Source organism: Tursiops truncatus, chromosome X (assembly GCF_011762595.2).
Source record: "Tursiops truncatus isolate mTurTru1 chromosome X, mTurTru1.mat.Y, whole genome shotgun sequence".
Lineage (NCBI taxonomy): Eukaryota > Metazoa > Chordata > Mammalia > Artiodactyla > Delphinidae > Tursiops > Tursiops truncatus.
The window spans coordinates 115484711-115507688 of NC_047055.1; the positions used below are offsets into that span (position 1 = coordinate 115484711).

A 22978-nucleotide genomic window follows, 5' to 3' on the forward strand; every position below is an offset into this window, starting at 1 on the left:
TAACCACAACCCTGAATCCTGGGGTCACTACTCCTTTGCTCTCCTCTGTATTTTATGTCATCCGTGTGTGGTCCTAAAAGAAATCGTTTTTTTGTTTTTGTATTTTTGCGGTACGCGGGCCTCTCACTGCTGTGGCCTCTCCCGCTGCGGAGCACAGGCTCTGGACATGCAGGCTCAGCGGCCATGGCTCACGGGCCCAGCTGCTCCGCGGCGTGTGGGATCTTCCCGGACCGGGACACGAACCGTGTCCCCTGCATCGGCAGGCGGACTCTCAACCACTGCACCACCACGGAAGCCCAAGAAATCGTTTTGATTTTAGTTGTTCTGACTTTATTGTGGCTACTGCAACTGAGAAACCAAAATTTAAATTTTCTTTAATTTAAATGAACTCAAGGGACTTCCCTGGTGGTCCAGTGGTAAGGAATCCGCCTTACAGTGCAGGGGACTCGGGTTCGATACCTGGCCAGGGAACTAAGATCCCACATGCCACGGGGCAACTAAGCCCGCACGACACAACTACTGAGCTCGCATGCCTCAGCTAGAGCCCACATACTGCAAACTGCAGAGCCCACGCGCCACAACTACAGAGCCCTCGTGCCCTGGAACCTGCGCACCACAACTAAAGAAGAGAAAACCCGTACGCCACAACTAGAGAGAAGCCTGCACACTACAACGAAGAGCCCAGGTGCCGCAACAAAAGAGCCCGCATGCCGCAACAAAGATCCCACATGCTAAGACCCAACGCAGCCATAAATAAATAAGTAAATAAATCTTTAAAAATTAAAATAAATGAATTCAAGATTAAATGGCCACAAATGACTAGTGGCTACCATTCTGGACAGCACAGCTGAAGATTACACTGCTAGGATTCATTCAGATTGTTTGCATGTAGCTACAGAACAGGGACCAGCAAACTTACTCTGTAAATGGCCAGAAAGGAAATATTTTAGGCTTTGCAGGCCATAACATGTCGGTTGTGTCGTCACTGTCTTTTAAACAACACTTTTAAACAACAGTTAAGTAAAACCATTCTTAGCTTGTGGTCAGTACAAAAACAGGCCTTGCTGGCTTTGGCCCTCAGGTTGTATGCTATTTCACTTTTTAAAAACTATGCAAGGGGCTTCCCTGGTGGCACAGTAGTTGAGAGTCCACCTGTTGATGCAGGGGACACGGGTTCGTGCCCCGGTCCGGGAAGATCCCACATGCCGCGGAGCGGCTACGCCCGTGAGCCATGGCCGCTGAGCCTGCGCGTCCGGAGCCTGTGCTCCACAACGGGAGAGGCCACAACAGTGAGAGGCCCGCGTACTGCAAAAAAAAAAAAAAAAAACTACGCAGGGCACTTCCCTGGTGGCGCAGTGGTTGAGAGTCCGCCTGCTGATGCAGGGGACATGGGCTCGTGCCCCGGTCCGGGAAGATCCCACGTGCCGCGGAGCAGCTGGGCCCGTGTGCCATGGCCGCTGGGCCTGCACGTCCGGAGCCTGTGCTCCGCAACGGGAGAGGCCACAACAGTGAGAAGCCCGCGTACCGCAAAAAAAATTAAAAAATAAATAAATAAATAAATAAATAAAAACTATGCAGGGACTTCCCTGGTGGTCCAGTGGTTAAGAATCTGCCTTCCAATGCAGGCGACGTGGGTTCGATCCCTGGCCGGGGAACTAAGATCCCACATGCCGCGGGGCAACTCAGCCTGCACACCACAACTAAAATGAGCCCATGTGCCGCAACTAGAGAGCCCACGTGCTACAAGGAAAGATCCCACAGGCCACAACTAAGACTTGATGCAGCCAATAAATAAATAAATATTTTATAAAATAAAATAAAAATACGCAGCACACAACACACTTTGTTGACCCAGTCTCTTGTCAATAGGCAATTGAGTTGTTTCCAGGTACTCAGAACAATTCGCATATTCTCACACATGGGCTTCCTGGTATACACCATGCAAGAATTTATCCTGAGTGCAAACCTAGAACTAGGGTTGTGGGGAAGTGATTTCTAAATGTTCTGTTGCGGGCTTCCCTGGTGGCGCAGTGGTTGAGAGTCCGCCTGCCGGTGCAGGGGACACGGGTTCGTGCCCCGGTCCGGGAGGTTCCCGCATGCCGTGGAGTGGCTGGGCCCGTGAGCCATGGCCACTGGGCCTGCGCGTCCGGAGCCTGTGCTCCGCAACGGGAGAGGCCACAACAGTGAGAGGCCCGCGTACCGCAATCAATCAATCAATCAATAAATGTTCTGTTGCACATGACAATGGAACACTGTTTTCCAGAGTGGCCGGCACATTTACTCTCACACCAGCAGTTTATAAGCAATCATGTAGATGCACTTCTCCAAAAACTTCATACGATAACAATTCTTCCTTTATGCCACTTACACTGGACATAAAATAGCATGTTGCTATGGTCTTGATTTGCATTTCCCTGTATTCATAAGATCGAACATCCCTTGTATGTTTACCTTTATGTTAAGATATCTTCGAATCTTGATGTTTCTCCACTTCTATGAAATGCCTCCTACACATCTCTTGCCCAGCTTTCCATTGGGCTAATTGTCCTTTTTGTATTCGTTTGTAGGTGTTCCTTGGATATTCCTCACATTGAATCTTCTACTGGTTATTATTTGTTGGAAATATGTTCTCCCCAGTTTGTAATGTGTCTTCTCACTTTCTTTGAAAATGTCGTTTGATGAATAGAAAGTCTTAATTTCAATACAGCCAATTTCTGAAATCTTTTCTCTGGCAGTGCTTTTTGTGTCATAAGAAATCCTTCTTTTAATTCAAGTTTGGAAAAATATTCACCTATTAATATATTTAAATAAAGCTAAATGATACCTAAAATTTTCATTTAAGTCCTTAATCACTGTATATGGTGTTCAAGGATCTAAATTCATTTTTTCCCCCATAAGGATATCCACTTTTTAAGCTCCGTTAATTTCTTAAGGATTGTATAATTCTCCCCTGAATGCAACTATAGATTCCATAAAATGCTCCTCAAAATCCCCAAGGGGTGTTTCCTTCCCATGGAACTAATAAGTTGAATCTAAAATTTTATAGAGTAAAGAGTCAAGAACAGCCAAGATACTTCTGATGAAGAGAAGATACACCTACCCAACCAGAAAATCAAGATTTATTATTACACTATAATAATCTACACAAACTAAGGAATGGGAAAGAACAGCACCACTACGTACTTAAGGACCATGTTACAGGCCTAATGGGATCCACACTTAGCAAGTGAAATGTGACAATTTCATAAACCCATGTTATCTGGTGAACGTGGCAGCCACAAGATCTCCCCAGAGGACAATCCCCATCACAGCGCAGGCACCCCTCCAGCTGCTCTACAGGACTTTCCTACCTGTCTGAGCCACAAGCACCAGTGATGTCAGACGATGCTGTCACCAAAAGGACAGAGGACAGTGATGGCAAAAGGGAAGTTTACGGAATAATCCTCGGGAAAAGCCTACTGCCTTGATAGTCTCACTGCTATATAACCTATATGCTCTACCTTTTAAAAGAAATGAGTGTTGTTTCAAGAAACAAAGCTTTAGAACATTTTCTGAAAACAGTACACGTTTCGTCCTTCATATGCTCAGCACAAATCTAAATCAAAGAGAGGTTGCTCACTAAGCAAGTCTTCAACGTGTCACATCCTAAAATGAATGTAGCGATGATTACTGGTGCTTTAAAAGAATCAACCATACCCTCCCCCACACACACACAAAACAAAGGCCACAAACAAAACGCCCTAGACCCTTGCTGCTTAAAAAGTGTGATGCAAGGGGTAAGAGTATCATCATCAACCTCACCTGGCAACTTGTTAAAATGCAGACTCTCAGGCCCCAGACACAGTGAATCACAACGTGCCTTTGAACAACAGAAGTCCCAGCATCTGTGTGAGTCTAAGAAGGACTGCTCTAGGCCACTATCTGCCCTTTCTTCTCCTAATCCACGTGTGACTGTCTGCTGTTGTCCCAACAACACTGGGTCAAGTAGCTAACCTGCTACACTACTTTTTTCTCTCTTACTCTTTTCTCCATTTTTTTTCTTTTCCCTTTTTTGTTTTTGTCTTCTTTTTCTACCACTTCTCACGTGATTCTCTTCATGTGGATGGAACCAAGAGGGACTGTCTTCCACAGCCAATGGAAGTGTTCCTTTCCTGAAGCCAACAATCTGACCTTGTGTTTTCTGCCATCTTTGTATCTGTGACTGTTCTAGGCTATTTTCATTGATGTCACCCATGGGTGTCCTGCTGCTCTGAACAGAAGGTGCCAGACTGCTGAATGCCAGCTAAGTGGGGGTATTCACGGACCCGTTTGTAAACTGAAGGAAAATATAACTGTAATTGAGTAATAATTCATTTCCAAAGCTGGTCACTGACAAAAAGTAGCATTTACGACACGGAATAACTGCTTTAACAACAGACGAAAACGCATAAACATTGTCCATGATAACTCACCTAAGTATTTCACAAAAGACATTAACTTAGCATATTAGAACCATTCGTTCTAAAAGCTTCCCACAACCCTTATTTCAAACGGTTCAATGGCTTCCCCATTCTTCAACTTAAAGAGGACAGCAGTGTTTCCATATTGAGACTGCTTTCATAATTTGACAAAGAGAATTAATGCTACTTGAAATAACTCAGGCACAGAACAAATGAGGTTAATTTCTTTGGAAGATGGAAAGAGTAATGCCTGGCACATATTAGATACTAAATAAATACTTCCTGAGACACAGTATTGTTTTAGTAGACTATTTCACCTAACTCACAATTTCAGTCACAATGGTTAGAGCCTTTATCTCTAGAATTCCCTTGGGAAAAGTTAACTACAGGAACCACTACACTCCAACTGACTGGCATTTAAAGCAACACAACACAAGACTGAGTTTTAGAAAACCTATGCTGTATCTTCAGCATTATAATGCTCTATATATGTAACACCTTACAAAATGAAGTCATACAAGCAACAAAAAGCCCCAAGAAATCAGATTCTCCTCTTCAATTCTGGAGTAAAGTATAATTTTACATGTAAAGCCACATCAAAAGCTACATCATATTTTAAAAAGCTTATCAAGCACATACACATTTTGCTATACTTTATATGGACCTCACTCCCTTGATTTAATACTCACAAGATCGGCATATTTCTTACAGAGAGCTGCCAGCTTTTCTTCTGGAGTTGAAAGGGTGTTTAGGGCTTGCATCAATAATAAGACTTCTTTTCCTGATGATTAACAAGATAAGAAATAAGTCCCAGAAGAAGAATGAGATCAACCTGTAAATTCTAAATAACACTTCCTATGTTCTGACATCCAGAGTAAAATAATTTATGCCTATAACTAGAAATAAGAGATTTACTAGCTAAATTAAGAAAGCTATTTTTAAAATCTGGGTCAGCAGGCACCCCTTCCTCCCCATCTCCACCCCAAATTTCTTCACTCACTAACACTGCGAGCTATTTGTGAAAAGAACTCTTGCTGAAGGCTTAAAAATTCCCTTGCTTAACCACTGATATTCAGGTTAAGACAAAGGGCAAGTTACAAAGGGCAGAATATTTTTATATGCTTCCTCCTAACCAAGTACGAATATAGAAGGAAGTTCAAAGGCAATTTCGGGCGGTACTCTCCGCCTATCTAAGACGCTCATTATCACTGGTGACACAGATCTTTGCCTTTGAGCAATTTAAATAACTTCTGACGACTTAGTAAGCAGATTCTGTGTGTTAACCAAATTTAGTGTAAAAAAAAGAAGAAGAAGGATGTCAAGATGGCACTTCCCTTGGGAAAAAGAGCTGAACAGTATTTTAAGGACTCTGGCAGTGAGAAGCAGGTGACTGAGACAGGATGGAACAAATGGTGTTTTAAAATAAGTGATAAGTTTTATTTCTTCAGCTGGGTGGTAGGTACCATTTTTATTTTTTTAAACGTTCACTCTTCATGAAGAGTATTTCATTAAAAATACATATGTGATGGCAATTCCCTGGTGGTCCAGTGGTTAAGACTCCGTGCTTCCACTGCAGGGGGCACGGGTTCAATCCCTGGTTGGGGAACTAAGATCCCGCACGCTGTGCAGCATGGCGAGAAAGAAAAATAAAAGTGAAAATGACTCTGACTTTGGTGTATGGTGTTCAGATTGCTATGAGGAAAACAAGTAGGCTAACTTCAAAACAGAATCCTTTTCCAACCACAGAAAATTTTAGCAACAAATCCTCTCTCGTTTGGCCCAAGGCCAATAAGAATTTTAAGAGAGATGACAAAATATGATTATTGAATATGATTAGAAATAACAGTAAGGTAACTTGCAATTTTTATGAAGATTTTTAAACTCACACTCCACCTGGTTTTTTCTGAGATACAACTCACATACCATAAAATTCACCCTTTTAAAGTGTACAGTTAAGTATAATCACTAAGTCGTACAACTATCACCACTGTCTAATTTCAGAAACCCCATGCCCATGAGCAGTCACTCCCGAGGCTCCCTCCTCCAGGTCCCTGGCAGCCACTACTCTACTTCCTGTTTCCATGGATTTGCCAATTCTAGACATTTCATATTAAGTGGAATCATATAATTTGCGGTCTTTTGTGTCTGGTTTCTTTCACTTAGCATAATAGTTTAAAGCTTCACCCACAATGTATGAAGACTTCATTCCTTTCTACCACTGAATAATATTCCATGTACAGACAGACCACATTTTGTTTATCCACTCATCAGCTGATGGGTAACTGTGTTGTTTGGACTTTACAGCTATCATGAATAATGCCGCCTTGAGCACTCCTGTACACGTTTTTGTGTGGACACGTTTTCAACCCTCTTGGGAATATAACTAGATGTAGAACTGCAGGGTCGCATGGTAACATTATGTGTAACTTTTTAAGACTCCTTCTGCTTTTACACATTTAACTGGGGCTGCTAATATTGAAGAAATTTGTCTTGTTCGTAAGGAATTAAAAATTTATAGAAATATGAAAAATAATTTTAAGTTTGCCAAGTTAACAGAAAATGGGTATAATACGAAGGATCACTCCAACTCAGCATATAGAAAACCAAACAAATTTAAACACTGTTAATCTCAGGTAGAATAAGTATAAAAAACGTAGGGGCAACCAGTAAGCTTAAAATAAAAGGAGAATTCAGATTTCCTAATGAGATTTACTGTACCGCATTCTTCATCCTGAATCTCAAACACAGCAGAAGAAAACATACCCTTGAAAACCAGTGTTAACCCACTTCTTGAACTTCACCCAACGTTATATCGTCTCTAAAGTTTTGTGACTAGGTTTAAAATAAAATGATCAAATAAATACACAGTTTTCACAGTAAATTTTGGTCAGACTACATTAAAGATGCAAAGAAGGCAAATCAAATACTACTTCCGTCTGGGACTTCCCTGGTGATCCAGTAGTTAGGACTCCGCGCTTTCACTGCCAAGGGCGCGGGTTCAACCCCTGGTCAGGGAACTAAGATCCTGCAAGCCTCATGGTGAAGCTGGGGGTGGGGACTACTCCTGTCAAATTGGCCCCAGATTTTTTTCACGAAAGCCCATTCTTGACTACTGAGAGAGAAGTAACCTCCTCCTCTGCTGTCTCGGGCCCCCCGGCACGTCACTGCAGCAGACAGGCTGCCTGCCCCACTGAAAACAACAGATGTGTCAGCTGAGCAACATTGCCCCCGACGCTGGCCATGTTCATCATCACCTGTGCTGCGGACAATACAACTCAAAGGAGCAACGTGTGAAACATGCAACCCCCAAGCTGAGGTTGTTACCTAAGGTTTTGTCTTTGTTCCTGTCGCACTCTGAATCTTGCTGACCATCAGGAGGATCTGTTCGAGCCTCTCGCCCAGGAATTTCCTCCCTTGACTCTCGTGTGCAGTACTCTGGGCTCACCAAACTCCTGCCCTTCGTGATAAAGTCACTGTGTGCATCCTCTTCCAAGGAATGCTTGTTACTTGTGCCACCACAGTGTGAGCCTTGATGCTGAAGAATATCATTGGACTGAGAGTTATGCAACATATCCGTTTTCACCCCTAGCCCGCACATTCCAGCTTCTTCCATTGTGCCAATCACAAACTAGAGGGAAGGGGAGAGGAGAAAAAAAGATGGGAAGGGGGGTTAAATTAAATGTAATCAATGTTTACAATCCATCACACACCACAGGTTGACAGCTTTTTCCTTTCTTAGTCGTTTGTAAAACCGATGTAAACATGGTAATTTCTAAGTTTCGCTGAAAGGTGACCTCACTGTAAATAAGAAAATTAAAGTTAAGATGGCCAAAAAACACACGGAAAGATGCTTAATATCACTAATTATCAGAGAAATGCAAATCAAAACTACAATGAGGTATTACCTCACACCAGTCAGAATGGCCATCATCAAAAAATCTACAAACAATAAATGCTGGAGAGGGTGTGGAGAAAAGGGAACCCTCTTGCACTGTTGGTGGGAATGTAAATTGATACAGCCAATATGGAGAACAGTACGGAGGTCCCTTAAAAAACTAAAAATAGAATTAGCATATGATCCAGCAATCCCACTACTGGGCATATACCCTGAGAAAACCATAATTCAAAAAGATACATGCACTGCAGCACTACTGACAATAGCCAGGACATGAAAGCAACCTAAATGTCCATCAACAGAGGAATGGATAAAAGCAGATATGCTACATATATACAATGGAATACTACTCAGCCATAAAAAAGCATGAAATGCCATTTGCAGCAACATAGATGGACCAAGAGATTATCATACTGAGTAAAGTAAGTCAGAAAGAGAAAGACAAATATCATATGATATCGTTTATATGTAGAATCTAAAAAAATGGTACAGGGCTTCCCTGGTGGCGCAGTGGTTGAGAGTCCGCCTGCCAATGCAGGGGACACGGGTTCGTGCCCCGGTTTGGGAGGATCCCACATGCCGCGGAGCGGCTGGGCCCGCGAGCCATGGCCGCTGAGCCTGCGCGTCCGGAGCCTGTGCTCTGCAACGGGAGAGGCCACAACAGTGAGAGGCCCGCATACCACAAAAAAATAAATAAATAAATAAATTTTTTAAATGGTATAAATGAACTTATTTACAAAACAGAAATAGACTCACAGATGTAGAAAACTTACAGTTACCATGGGGGAAAGGGGGGGAAGGATAAACTGGGAGGTTGGGATTGACAGATACACACTACTATATATCAAAATAGATAACTAATAAGGACCTACTGTATAGCACAGGGAACTCTACTCAATACTCTGTAATGGCCTATATGGGAAAAGAACCTAAAAAACAGTGGATATATGTGTATGTGTAACTGATTCACTTTGCTGTACACCTGAAACTAACACAACATTGTAAATCAACTATACTCCAATAAAAATAAAAATTAAAAAAAGAAAGAAAATTAAAGTTAAAACAAATCACAGAACTCAGTGGTACCAAAGGAAGCAAGAAATGCCATTTAGTTGTACATCTAAACTTGTTTCAAAAAAAAAAGTATCAAGTTGTGTTAGTGCCCTAGCCAATAAAAAATAAACGTATTTCCTTATAAAAATTCACCACTTAAAATAATTAGCATCTTAAAAGACATGAAATTATCCCAAGTTAACGAATGTTAATTATTCTGGTCTTAGCCTCTAGGACACAGTACAGCAGAGATGGCTCACTGGCTGTCCAGCAGAAACCCAGGCTCCTCCACAATCCTGTGGAGCCGGGACTGGTGGCCAAGTGCTCAGACCGGCCGACACTTCCCAGCCCCTGTCATCTGGCCGGGACTCCCATGCAAAGTTGCCACCAATAAAATGTGAGCCCAAGGAATGACTTTTCCTTCTGCAACAAAACTTTTTTTAGAAGCACACATTCTTTCTCCTCCATCTCTTTCCCATTCTGGCTGGACACAGAGGTCTCCAAGACCCCAAGAGATGGCAGAGCCACAGGATGAAAGCAGCCTGCACCCCTAAAGCTCACATACCTATACAAGGAAAGCCATCTGTCTTACTAAGAACACCCACACTGGGCTATCAGATGAGAACGAGAATACCTTTCTCTCTTATAAAGCCACAGACATTGTGAGAATTAGGTTTTAAACAGCTACCCCTGCCCTAACAAATACAGACAGCAGGCATGGGACAGACAGCTTCATTCTAGTATTTTATTCTCCATCACTACTTTAAACTTCTCCTCTCTTCTATCATAATGTTAACCCATTTACTTATGGGGTGGTGTGTGTTTTTCCCCTGGTTGACACTACTTGGTCATATGATGGGGCACAAACTTAAATTCTGTGTATTTCCTCTCTGCGTGAAAGAGGGCCTCTTCCTTTTTTGAATAACATAACTGATGGGGAGGTGGCTAATACCTTTCTCTTATTACAAGTGGACAAAAGCTACTCTACAAAGTTAATAGGAAAAGAGAGATTTATTTTTTCAACTTACAATAGTATCCAGCTGAAGAAATGACGATAATTTAAAGTATCAAAGTAGCAGAGGATGGAGAGGTTAAGGGAACTAAATCCGCATCTTTTATAGTCCAACGTTGATAAATCAAGTACTGTGCTTTTGCAAGAACAAACTGGTGCAGCCACTTTTAAAACCTTTTGCAATATGGCTACCTTCCAATCCAGTTAATTCTACCCCTAGGATTTTACCCTAGTATGTACAGATGTGCAGCCAAAGGCCAAGAATGTTTAAAACCACACTATTTGTAATTGCCCCCGAATGAAATCAACCCAAATTTCTATCAACAGAAGAATGGATGCATTGTGGTGTGTTCATACCATCCAGCAGTGAGAACGAAGTACTGCTACATGCAGCAACAGGGATGAGTCTCATAGAATTTTGTGAGGAAGGTGCCAGAAGAAAACATACTACAGGAAACCATTTACATATAAAGTTCAGAAACAAGCAAAACTAATCAATGGTGCCAGAAATCAAGATTGTGTTCACTGCTGGGGGTGGGGCCTTCTGGGGTGCTCGGTAATATAGTCTGTTTCTTGATCTAGGTGGGGTAACGTAGATGTTCACTTTGTGAAAGTTCATTAAGCCTAAACCTTTATGATTTGGATACTTTTCTGAATGTATGTTTTACTTCAGTAAGGTTTATTTTAAAAGTTGCAATTTATATATTATTCCAGCATTATGAAGAACCAAAACAAATATTTTCCTCTGGGGAGAGAGATTAGAGATGCATTCTTTTCTGATACTACTTTTTAAAAAATGTGCCTGTTACACTTTTTCTTAAAAAAATTAATGCATTAAGGAGAAATGCGTTTTTTAGAGTTATGGTTTGATGCTACACTCAAATTCTTTCCAAAAAATTCTCTTCCATACGTAATGCAGTCCATAAAGCAGTATTTCTCAAATGTAATCCAGAGATATTAGGTCTACAAAAAATTACCAAGGATTTAGGAAATGTCTTTTGTTAAATTTCATTACTGCAGAAACTTCTTAAAGTCCTTGATAGGCCCAAATAACATACAGAAGTATTAATATCAAGCCAAATGCAAAGTGATCTTTTTTTTTTTTTGGCTGTGCCATGCGGCTTACAGAATCTTAGTTCCCTGACCAGGGACTGAACCTGGGCCCTCGGCAGTGAAAGTGCAGAGTCCTAACCACTGGACCACGAGGGAATTCCTGCCAAGTGATCATTTTAATGCTACATTATACACAGAACTACTAGTCCCACCTCTATTTTATACCAAATATTAAACTGTCATATACTCGTTGGGCAGATGGATAATGTTAACAGAGATCCTTTATGCAAAAGCAAGACTGAGAAGAAGAAAAAAGAAAAACCAACCTAGGGCTTCCCTGGTGGCGCAGTGGTTGAGAGTCCGCCTGCCGATGCAGGGGACACGGGTTCGTGCCCTGGTCCGGGAGGATCCCACATGCCGCGGAGCGGCTGGGCCCGTGAGCCATGGCCGCTGAGCCTGGGCATCCGGAGCCTGTGCTCCGCAGCGGGAGAGGCCACAACAGTGAGAGGCCTGCGTACCGCAAAACAAAAAAACCCCAACCCAGTGCTATTAATACCATCTTCCCCAACTTTTTAAAAATTAATTAATTAATTTTTATTTTTGGCTGCGTTGGGTCTTTGCTGCTGTGTGTGGGCATTCTCTAGTTGTGGTGAGCAGGGGCTACTCTTCGTTGCGGTGTGTGAGCTTCTCATTGCGGTGGCTTCTCTTGTTGCGGAGCACAGGCTCTAGGCGCGTGGGCTTCAGTAGTTGTGGCTCGTGGGCTCTAGAGCGCAGGCTCGGTAGTTGTGGCACACGGGCTTAGGTGCTCTGCGGCATGTGGAATCTTCCCGGACCAGGGCTCGAACCCGTGTCCCCTGCATTGGCAGACGGATTCTTAACCACTGCGCCACCAGGGAAGTCCCCCCAATTTTTAAAAAATAATTTTTAAACCAATTCCCTGAAAACCATTAGCCCAATATTAAGAATAGGGCTACAAAACCACAATGCTGGCTTTAAACACTGATGAAAGTCTGTTAAAAGAAAATTAAAATGGAAGATTGCTTATCTCTAAGACAGAATTTCTCAGAAGCATAATGATAATAAAACCCACAAAATACCAGAAAACATGGTGTCAAGCAATATCAAAAATATAATGAGCAAGCAATTTGTTGGAAGAAGCAGGAACATAAATAATTTTCACCAAGAAAACCCAAGGCCTCTCCTAAGATCAATTTTATTGAGAAGCCTACCTGAGGATTGGAATTGGTTATTTCTAGTTTCCCAGTTCAATTAGTGATTTTTCATAACACCTTTATTGAGATATAATTCACATACCATCCAATTCACTAGTTTTTAGTGTATTCACAAAGTTGTGCAACGATCACCACAATCTACTTTAGAATACTTTGGTCACCTCAAAATGAAACTCAGTACCCTTTTCAGCTATAAACCCCTAATCCGCCGAAAGCTCCCAGCCCTAGGCAATTAATGTGCTTTCTGTCTCTATAGATGTGGTTATCCTGAACATTTCATATAAATGGAATCATACAATATGTGACCTTTTGTGTCTAGCTTCTTTCACACAGCATAATGATTTCAAGGTTCCTCCACATGGTAGCATGTATCAGTACTTAATTTCTTTTTATTACCAAATAATATTCCACTGTATGGACAGACCACATTTTGTTTATCCATTCATCAGTAGATGGACATTTAGATTATTTTCAATTTTGGCTATTATGATTATTTTCAACTTTGGCTATTATAAATAATTTTGCTATGAACATAAATGTACAAATCTTCGTGGGGACATCTGTTTACATTTCTCCAGGGTATATACCTAGGAGTGGAACTGCTGGGTCATACGGTCACTTTATGTATAACCCTTTGAGAACCCGCCACACTTTTTCTAATCGATTGCACCATTTTACATTCTCACCAGCAGTGGGTGAGGGTTCCAATTTCTCCACATCTTCATCAGCACCTGTCATTGTCTGTCCTTTTCATTACAGCCATCACAGTTGGTGTGAAGGTATCTAACTTAATGGCCAGTGATGCTGAGAACGTTTTCATGTGCTTATTGACCATTTGTATACTTCCTCTGGAGAGATGTTTATCCAGATCCTTTGCCCATTTTTACATTTGGGTTATTTGTTATTTTATTATTGAGTTGTAAGAGTTCTTTATAGACACTGGATACAAGTCCTTTATCAGAGGTATGATTTGCAAATATTTTCTCTTAAGACTGTCTTTCATTCTCTCAGTTTTGGAGAAAACTCACAGTATATTTATTCACCTATTTCAAAATGCCATAGGTGATTTAACTGCAAGTTATGCTGGCTTTCAGATTAAAGGCATATAGGTCAATTACAACTACCAGAGACAGAAAAAAGACAGGTTAGAAAGGCCAAAATGTTCACCTAACTCAAAATAATAGCTGGTGGCAGGCTTCCCTGGTGGCACAGGGGTTAAGAATCCGCCTGCCAACACAGGGGACACGGGTTCGAGCCCTGGTCCAGGAAGATCCCACATGCCGTGGAGCAACGAAGCCCATGCGCCACAACTACTGAGCCTGCGCTCTAGAGCCTGTGAGCCACAACTACTGAACCTGTGTACCACAACTACTGAAGCCTGCGTGCCTAAAGCCCGTGCTCCGCAACAAGAGAAGCCACCACAACGAGAAGCCCGCGCACCGCAATGAAGAGTAGCCCCCGCTCACCGCAGTAGAGAAAGCCCGCGCGCAGCAATGAAGACCCAATGCAGCCAAAAATAAATAAGTTTAAAAATAGCCAGTGGCACTGAGCATAAATAAGGATGTTAAATTAATCTGTATAGCGCACAACCATCATATCTAACGTTATCCTTCTAATTTTATTTCATCATTATCTTTAGCTAACACTACTTCTTTTTTGTCTTTCCAGACACTCCTTTCACCTTGAAATTCCTGCCATACATATTACATTATCACTTATTTGGTATGTACATCCTCCTAGATAGCGACAGCTTATGCATAAAAGGTGCTCAAGTGCCAAATGAGTGGAAAACACGAGGGGCCAAAATGGCTGCTTAAAACAAGCCATGGGAAGTATCTATAGAGAAAAACACCACTATTATTATTTTATCATTAGAAGCAGGACAGTATTACATTTCCCTTCTCTCCTGTACAGTTAAGTTTGATTTATTCTTCACATTTGCTAATGAAAGACTTACTCTGGCTCTACAAAATCTTTTTGTTTATGAATAAGCCCAGTTAGAGCTGGGCTTGTTTCCAACCCTAGTCTACAAATACTCTTGATATAGTAGGCCCCAATTTTCCCCACTTGAGGTTCCGCACTGGACCATTTGATATGAAGCAAATTCTTAGGGCCAATAACTTTATTTAAATTGTAAATGATTTCTCAGCCTTCAACTCCTTAAGCAGAGAATTCTCTATCACATGGCCGATACAACTTCCTACTCTGCCCTCTTTGACACCCATTCTGGATGCCTTTGCTTGGTACACTCTCTTGGATAAACAACAGCAACAACAGCTAGCACTTATACAGCAAATACTACAGCCAGGCACTACTGTAAGCACCTTCCTATACTCACTAATTTAATCCTCACAATAATGTCAAGAGACAGTTATCATTATTATCTCTATTTTACATGTGAGCAAACGGTGGCGTGGTAAAGTTAAGTACCTAGCTGAAGGTCACAGACAGTAAATTGCCCAGCAAAGATCTGAACCCTGGCCAACTAATTTCCGAGTCCACGCTCTTAACCACGATGTACTGCTTCATGAGTCACCTTTGTCTACTGTACAAACACCCTTGTCCTGACCAAGCCGTCTTACAGAAGTCTATTTGATAACGGGGAGAGATGCTCCCAAAGTATTATATATAAAAAGAAATTACAAAATAGTATGCACCATGTATTATGTATATATACACAGACACACAAAGTATTGGGAGGAAATACATCTAGAAACAGATGAATTTGGGAATTCCCTGGAGGCTCAGTGGTTAGGACTCTGTGCTCTCACTGCCTGGGTTCAATCCATGGTCGGGGAACCAAGATCCTACAAGCCACGCGGCCCAAAAAAAAAAAAAAAAACAGTTCAAAAACTTTCACTTATGCTCCTTCAAATATTGTTGAAGCTAAAGAACCACCTTTCTTTGGCTTATTTTGTTTAAAAGAGCTTAAATGTTTTTAGTGATGGTTGTTCTTTTACTAAGACTGGTCTAAAGGAAAAAACAAAAAAGCCAACAACCACATTCACTCTCAAATTATTTCAACTACCATCTGCTTAAACCAGCTTGAATGCCTTTGACCAGTGCCAGACACGTGCTGAGCACAGACACTCCCTGTGGAGAGCTGGGCGGCCACAGGAGGGGCAGGGGGGAAAGGCTGTGTACACAGATGCATTTCCCCATCCCCGCCAGAGGTCCTGAGCTCGCCTCTAGTTCCCAAAGAGTCTCGAGAAACTTATCAAGTAGGTAAAGGTAAACCTTCAGAACCTACAAGCCCCATTACCCCATTTAACCTTCTCCGCGCCACTGAGAGGTGGGTCTTAGGAAAATGAGACTCAGTGACATGAAGTAACTTGCCCAAGATCATATTCAAGTCAGTAAAATGGGCCAGTAAAACTCAAAACCAGGTCTGTCAAATTCAAGAGCCTATGTTCTCTCCATTACACCACTCCTTTCCCTTCACACATCAGCCTTGGAAAATGAAAGTTCAAAGTCAAACAAAGAAATCGGAGACATTAAATGTCTAAAAATACATACCATGCTAGATATACCAGCACGAATTTAGGAAAACATTGGGAAAGAGCTGGAGAGTTTTTAGCAGTAATTAACTCTGGGGTTTAGGGAGGCGAGACAACACTAATTTGGGAGTAGAGACATCTTTAAATAATTTTAAGTGATTATATTTAAGACATTGAAGGTTTTTTTTAAAAAAAACCTTTTGTGTCTTAAGATTAAACTAAATTATCTCTAAAAATCCTTTCAACCCTATGTTTCTAATAATTTCCTCTAAGAGTCATCAACGACGAAGCAGGAATGTGAAGACACAGAGCGCACGCCTGCCTGGCCTCAGACACCAGGCGCTTCCCACTCTCAGCATGGCCACGACCAGCCTTATTTGGTTTTGAAAATATGAACCTCTTTTGTAAATGTTTCCAGTATTTTGAGGGGCTTTTACATTTCCAAATACAAATTTTACAAACAAACCTACCCATAAAACTTACATTTTCATATGCTTTTTTATTTGTTATTTTTTTAAATAAGTGGTTGGAGTTGGTAGGTTCATGTGCTTTTTAAATTAGAAAAGTGGCAGACGATCTAAATAGATATTTCTCCAAAGACCCAAAAGGCACATGAAAAGATACTCAACATTGCTAATTATTAGAGGAACGCAAATCAAAACTGCAGTGAGGTTATTACCTCACACCAGTCAGAATGGCCATCATCAAAAAGTCTACAAAACAATAAATGCTGGAGAGGGTGTGGAGAAAAGGGAACCCTCTTGCACTGTTAGCGGGAATGTAAGTTGGTACAGCCACTGTAGAGAACAGTATGGAGGCTGCTTAAAAAACTAAAAATAGAACTACCATATGACCCAGCAATCCCCCTACTGACATATACCCTGAGAAAACCATAATTTGAAAAGATACACGCACCCCAATGTTCACTGCAGCACTATTTACAATAGCCAAGACATAGAAGCAACCTAAATGTCCACTGACAGATGAATGGATGAAGATGTGATACACACACACACACACAATGATATACTACTCAGCCATAAAAAAAAGAAGGAAATAATGCCATTTGCAGCAACACAGATGGACCTAGAGATTATCATATTAAGTGAAGTCAGAGAAACACAAATATATGGTATCACTTATATGTAGAATCTAAAAAGACGATACAAATGAACTTATTTACAAAACAGAAACAGACTAACAGACATAGAAAACAAACTTATGGTTACCATAGGGGAAAGAGGAGGGAGAGGGATACATTAGGAATTTGGGAGTAACATATACACCCCACTATGTATAAAATAGAAATAAGGACCTACTGTATAGGACAGGGAACTACACTCAGTATTTTGTAATAACCTACATAGGGAAAGAATCTGAAAAAGAAAATATATTTGTATAACAATCACTTTTTTTTTTTTTTTTTTTGGCTGCGTTGGGTCTTTGTTGCTGCGTGCGGGCTTTCTCTAGCTGTGGCAAGCGGGGGCTACTCTTCACTGCGGTGCGCAGGCTTCTCATTGCAGTGGCTTCTCTTTTGTTGTGGAGCACGGGCTCTAGGTGCGCGGGCTTCAGTAGTTGTGGCACCTGGGCTCAGCAGTTGCGGGACACAGGCTCTAGAGCGCAGGCTCAGTAGTTGTGGCACACAGGATTAGTTGCACCGCGGCATGTGGGATCTTCCCGGACCAGAGATCGAACCTGTGTCCCCTGCACTGGCAGGTAGATTCTCAACCACTGTGCCACCAAGGAAGTCCCTAAAAAATTTTAAAATGGCGTCATTTCAAACTGGTAAAGGAAATAAACAATTTGAGATATCTCCCAAGTCATATGGGGGGAAAAAGTGATAACCCATCACACCCCTCCAGATATATCAAGATTGAAACGTGAAAAATGAAAACCACAAAGAACTAGAAGTTCAAAGTGAAACTTTGGGGCTTCCCTGGTGGCACAGTGGTTGAGAATCCGCCTGCCGATGCAGGGGACACGGGTTCGTGCCCCAGTCCGGGAAGATCCCACATGCCACGGAGCGGCTAGGCCCGTGAGCCATGGCCGCTGAGCCTGCGCGTCCGGAGCCTGTGCTCCGCAACGGGAGAGGCCACAACAGTGAGAGGCCCGCGTACTGCAAAAAAAAACAAACAAAAAAGCAGTATTATATTTTTTCACTATTCCACCACACCCCAGCCTCAGAGTCTGAAGAGTTGCAGGAGTTTCTTTCGAGTCATTTCAGGTCATCTTCTCCCTTCACCCTGCTCAACAGACCTCTGGGTCTGTCCCCACAAATCTTTACACTACATCTTCTCCTATAGTAGGAACACGATCTACTAAGCATGAATTTTTGTAGCCGTTCTGATATATCTCCTTCTTAAAACAATTATGAAAACTAAAATATCTCATTTAAACTTGGCCTCAATCTATAACTACGGCTAGGACATCTACCAAATCATTTTACCAGTTGAAAAAAAAAATAGGTTCAATCATGGACAGTTAACTCTTCCCAAGTAGAATCAGACAGTCAACAGCTAAGCCTATACATAGAACACACACAAGAGGGTTAACATACTGTATATAAGGCTAAGTTCTGACTGAAGGGAGAAAGGAAAAAAACCTAACATTTACTAATTGCTATGTGGTAGACATTTAAAATACTTTATTTAGTTGATTGAGCCTTACAATTCTAAGACAGTGAGAATATTACTTCATTACACAGATAAACTAGGGAACAAAGTAGGAAGTGAGTGAGGAAAAAAAAGCCATGATTTGAGACCTACATGTACTGAGCCTGGTATGAAAGTAGTGTTTCTATGTCCTAAAGAATCACATCTGAAGTTAAGAAACGTGAAAACTACCCAAATGTCCATTGATGGATGAACTGATAAATAAAATATGGTAAAGGCATACCTGGTTTTATTGTGCTTCACAAATATTGCGTTTTTTACAAATTGAAGGTTTGTGGCAACTCTGCATGGTCAGATGACGATTAGGACTTTTTAGCAATAACGTATTATTTAATTAAGGTATGTACATTGCTTTTTTAGATATAACACTACTGCACACTTAATAGACTACACTATAGTGTAAACAACTTTATATGCACTAAAAAACCAAAAAATTCGTCTGACTCACTTTATTATGTTATTTGCTTTACTGTGGTGGTCTGGAACTGAACCTGCAATATCTCCAAGGTGCACCTGTATATACGTACATTAGGATATTATTCAACCTTAAAAAGGAAGAAAATTCTTTTTTTTTTTTTTTTTTGCGGTACACGGGCCTCTCACTGTTGTGGCCTCTCCCACTGCGGAGCACAGGCTCTGGATGCGCAGGCCCATCGGCCATGGCTCACGGGCCCAGCCGCTCCGCGACATGTGGGATCTTCCCGGACCGGGGCACGAACCCGGGTCCCCTGCATCGGCAGGCGGACTCCCAACCACTGCGCCACCAGGGAAGCCCAGGAAGAAAATTCTGACACATGCTACAACATGGATGAACCCTGAAGAAGACATTATGTTAAGTGAAAAAAGTCAGACACAAAAGAACATAGTATGATTCCCCTTATATGAAATACCTGGAGTAGCCAAATTCATAGAGAAAGAAAACAGAATGGTGGTTGCTTGCCACGGGCAGGGCAGGGGGAATGGAGTACAGAGGTTCAGTTTGGGAAGATTAAAAGGTTCTGGAGATGCATGGTGGTGTAGCTTGCACAACACTGTTAACCTCTTAATGCCAATGAACTGTACGCCTAAAAATGGTTAAAATGGTAAATTTTATGTTATATATATTTTACCCCCACCCCCCCCCCCAAAAATCGTGATGAATCACAATTTCAAATATTCAAGTCTTTAGCAAATAAAATCTAACTTTATACTGGTCATCAGGAGTTAGTGTAAAAATATTCCAGTTGCTAGAATTACTGAATTGCTCCATTAGCAAGATAAAGCAGTTGAGTCAGTAATAAATGGTATGCCACATTCCTCAGAACAAGTCTTAGGAAAAGGCCCATGAAAAATAAGCCTATTCTCTTCTGACAGAATACAGAATAATCTTGGGAAAGATGAAACAAGAAAGAGCAGTCCCCACTTCTGATAAAACCAGAGGGCAGGGCTTCCCTGGTGGCGCAGTGGTTAAGAATCCGCCTGCCAATGCAGGGGACACGGGTTCGAGCCCTGGTCCGGGAAGACCCCACAGGCCCCGGAGCAACTAAGCCCGTGCACCACAACTACTGAGCCTGCACTCCAGAGTCCGCAAGCCACAACTCCTGAGCCCACGTACTACAACTACTGAGCCCGCGTGTCACAAATACTGAAGCCCACACGCCTAGAGCCTGTGCTCTGCATGCAAGAAGAGAAGCCACTGCAATGAGAAGCCCGCGTGCTGCAACCAAGCGTGACCCCGGCTCACGACAACTAGAGGAAGCCCGCGCACAGCAACGAAGACCCAATGCAGCCAAATAAATAAATAAATAGATAGATAAACAAAATTTATTACAAAAAAACCAACCAAACACAGGAGAGCAGCTAACAGCAGCCAGGTGGTGACCAGGACATTTTAAAGCTTCAGAATCCTGGAAGGCTCAGGAATTCTGAGCTACCTCTGAAGACAGACGAAAAAATTGGTTATCAGGTGGGCAAATAGCAGTGTCTGCCACAGTTTAAAACAAAATGAAGGAAGAGCAGTATAAGGGTATTCTGAGATACAGAGGCAAACAGATGAAACTGCTAAGGATGTAAAATGGTGGTTTCTGGGAAGTGGGAATTGGGATGGGGACAAGCAGTTCGGGGTTTTGCTCTTCTGAAAGCCTTGCGTCATTTGACCTTTAAAATTAGGTATATACATCACTTAGATTTTTTTTTTTTTAAGCTGCTTTTGAAATGGGTATGGGGGAAAAGGCATGCAAGCACTGTAGATGGGAATATAAAGTTGTACAAACTTTCCGAATGGCAGCTGGGTAATATGTTTCTAAAATATGGGAAACATTATTAGATATAACCCACATTAACAAAAGCTCCCTGGGGTAATCAATAATTTTTAGGTATGCAAAAAGACCCTGAAACCAAAAAGTTTGAGAACTGCTGCCCGGCTGCAGTAGAGGAGGAACAGAGAAAGACGAGAGGCCAGCTCAGTGAAAGCATGGTCTGAGAGGGCTCCCAAACCAAGCAGATCCATCTCTAGGGAACACACCCTGGGACCGGGTGGGAGGACGGAGAGAAGAGTGTCCTTTCCTTCCTGTTCAACCACACCTAACAAATCAGCCTCTTTCCCTTTTGGTTAAGTCACTACAGTACCAATCACTATAATCCACATGGGTGGTGAGGGAGAATTGGTATAAGCCATTTTCCCTTGGCCTTTCTTTGTTGCTCTGATTCATTCAAAAGTCTCTCCAACAGTAGTTGATATACTTCCTTGCTGAATCCTCAGAACTGTCTTAAAGGCAGGTATGATGAACAACAGCCTCAGTGATCAGGTAATCTTTTTTTTTTTTTTTTTGCGGTACGTGGGCCTCTCACTGCTGTGGCCTCTCCCATTGTGGAGCACAGGCTCCAGACGCGCAGGCTCAGCAGCCACAGCTCACAGGCCCAGCCGCTCCGCGGCACCCGGGATCCTCCAGGACCAGGGCACGAACCCGCATCCCCTGCATCGGCAGGCGGACTCCCAACCACCGCGCCACCAGGGACGCCCCAGGTAATCTTAAGTAATGTGTCCAGTCACGGACCTAGGACCTAGAAAGCAGAGACTGAATTCTCTTCTTTCTCTATAATATTCCAAAGAGTATGTTCTTCCAAAGTATGTTAAAAATAAACAAGTGTGGTGATGGCCACACAATCTGAATATACTAAACACCATCGAATTCTACCCTTTAAGTGGATGAATTGTATGGCATATGAATTATACCTCAATAAAACTGTTAAACAAAAAATGAATGAACACGAGCAATGACAGAGTTCTGAGGAGGGACACAAATTGGAGGCAAGGTAAGTTTAGGAATCATCCCAACTTTTTGTTTTGTTTTTCGCTGCACAGCTTGTGGGATCTTAGTTCCCCAACCAGGGATTGAACACAGGGCCCTGGCAGCAAGAGTGCCGAGTCCTAACCACTGGACCACAAGGGAAGTCCCAAGGAGTTGTCCCAGCTTCTAACTTTAGGCAGCAAAAGGCTCCAGAGTGATGTGTCACAGCATGTAGAGGACAAGGGAGCACACAGAGGCATTAATTAGGTAAATGAGAAGAAAAGAGGGGCAAACCAGTGCTGAAGTTAGGGCAAAGGCAACTGATTTCTCCCACTGGTGAAGAAGACAAGAAGGAGCCAACAGAAGCAAGAAGAACTACAGTCCTGCAGCCTGTGGAACAAAAACCACATTCACAGAAAGACAAGATGAAAAGGCAGAGGGCTACGCACCAGATGAAGGAACAACATAAAACCCCAGAAAAACAACTACATGAAGTGGAGATAGGCAACCTTCTAGAAAAAGAATTCAGAATAATGATAGGGAAGATGACCCAGGACCTTGGGAAAAAATGGAGGCAAAGATCAAGAAGATGCAAGAAATGTTTAACAAAGACCTAGAGGAATTAAAGAACAAACAAACAGAGATGAACAATACAATAACTGAAATGAAAACTACACTAGAAGGAATCAATAGCAGAATAACTGAGGCAGAACAGATAAGTGACCTGGAAGACAGAATGGTGGAATTCACTGCTGCAGAACAGAATAAAGAAAAAAGAATGAAAAGAAATGAAGACAGCCTAAGAGACCTCTGGGACAACATTAAATGCAACAACATGCACATCATAGAGGTTCCA

The 22978-nt window shown here is 42.1% G+C and overlaps 1 protein-coding gene across 1 annotated transcript in view; it reads right to left on the reverse strand.

Annotated features, from left to right (window-relative positions):
• Positions 1-22978, reverse strand: part of TXLNG (taxilin gamma) — a 52465-nt gene that overhangs the window by 17602 nt on the left and 11885 nt on the right. The window contains exons 2-3 of the mRNA XM_019925637.3: positions 7764-8067; positions 5129-5220 (exon numbers count right to left, since the gene is read on the reverse strand). Coding sequence (XP_019781196.1) covers positions 5129-5220; positions 7764-8067 — 396 coding nt within the window. The remainder of the gene's footprint in view (positions 1-5128; positions 5221-7763; positions 8068-22978) is intronic.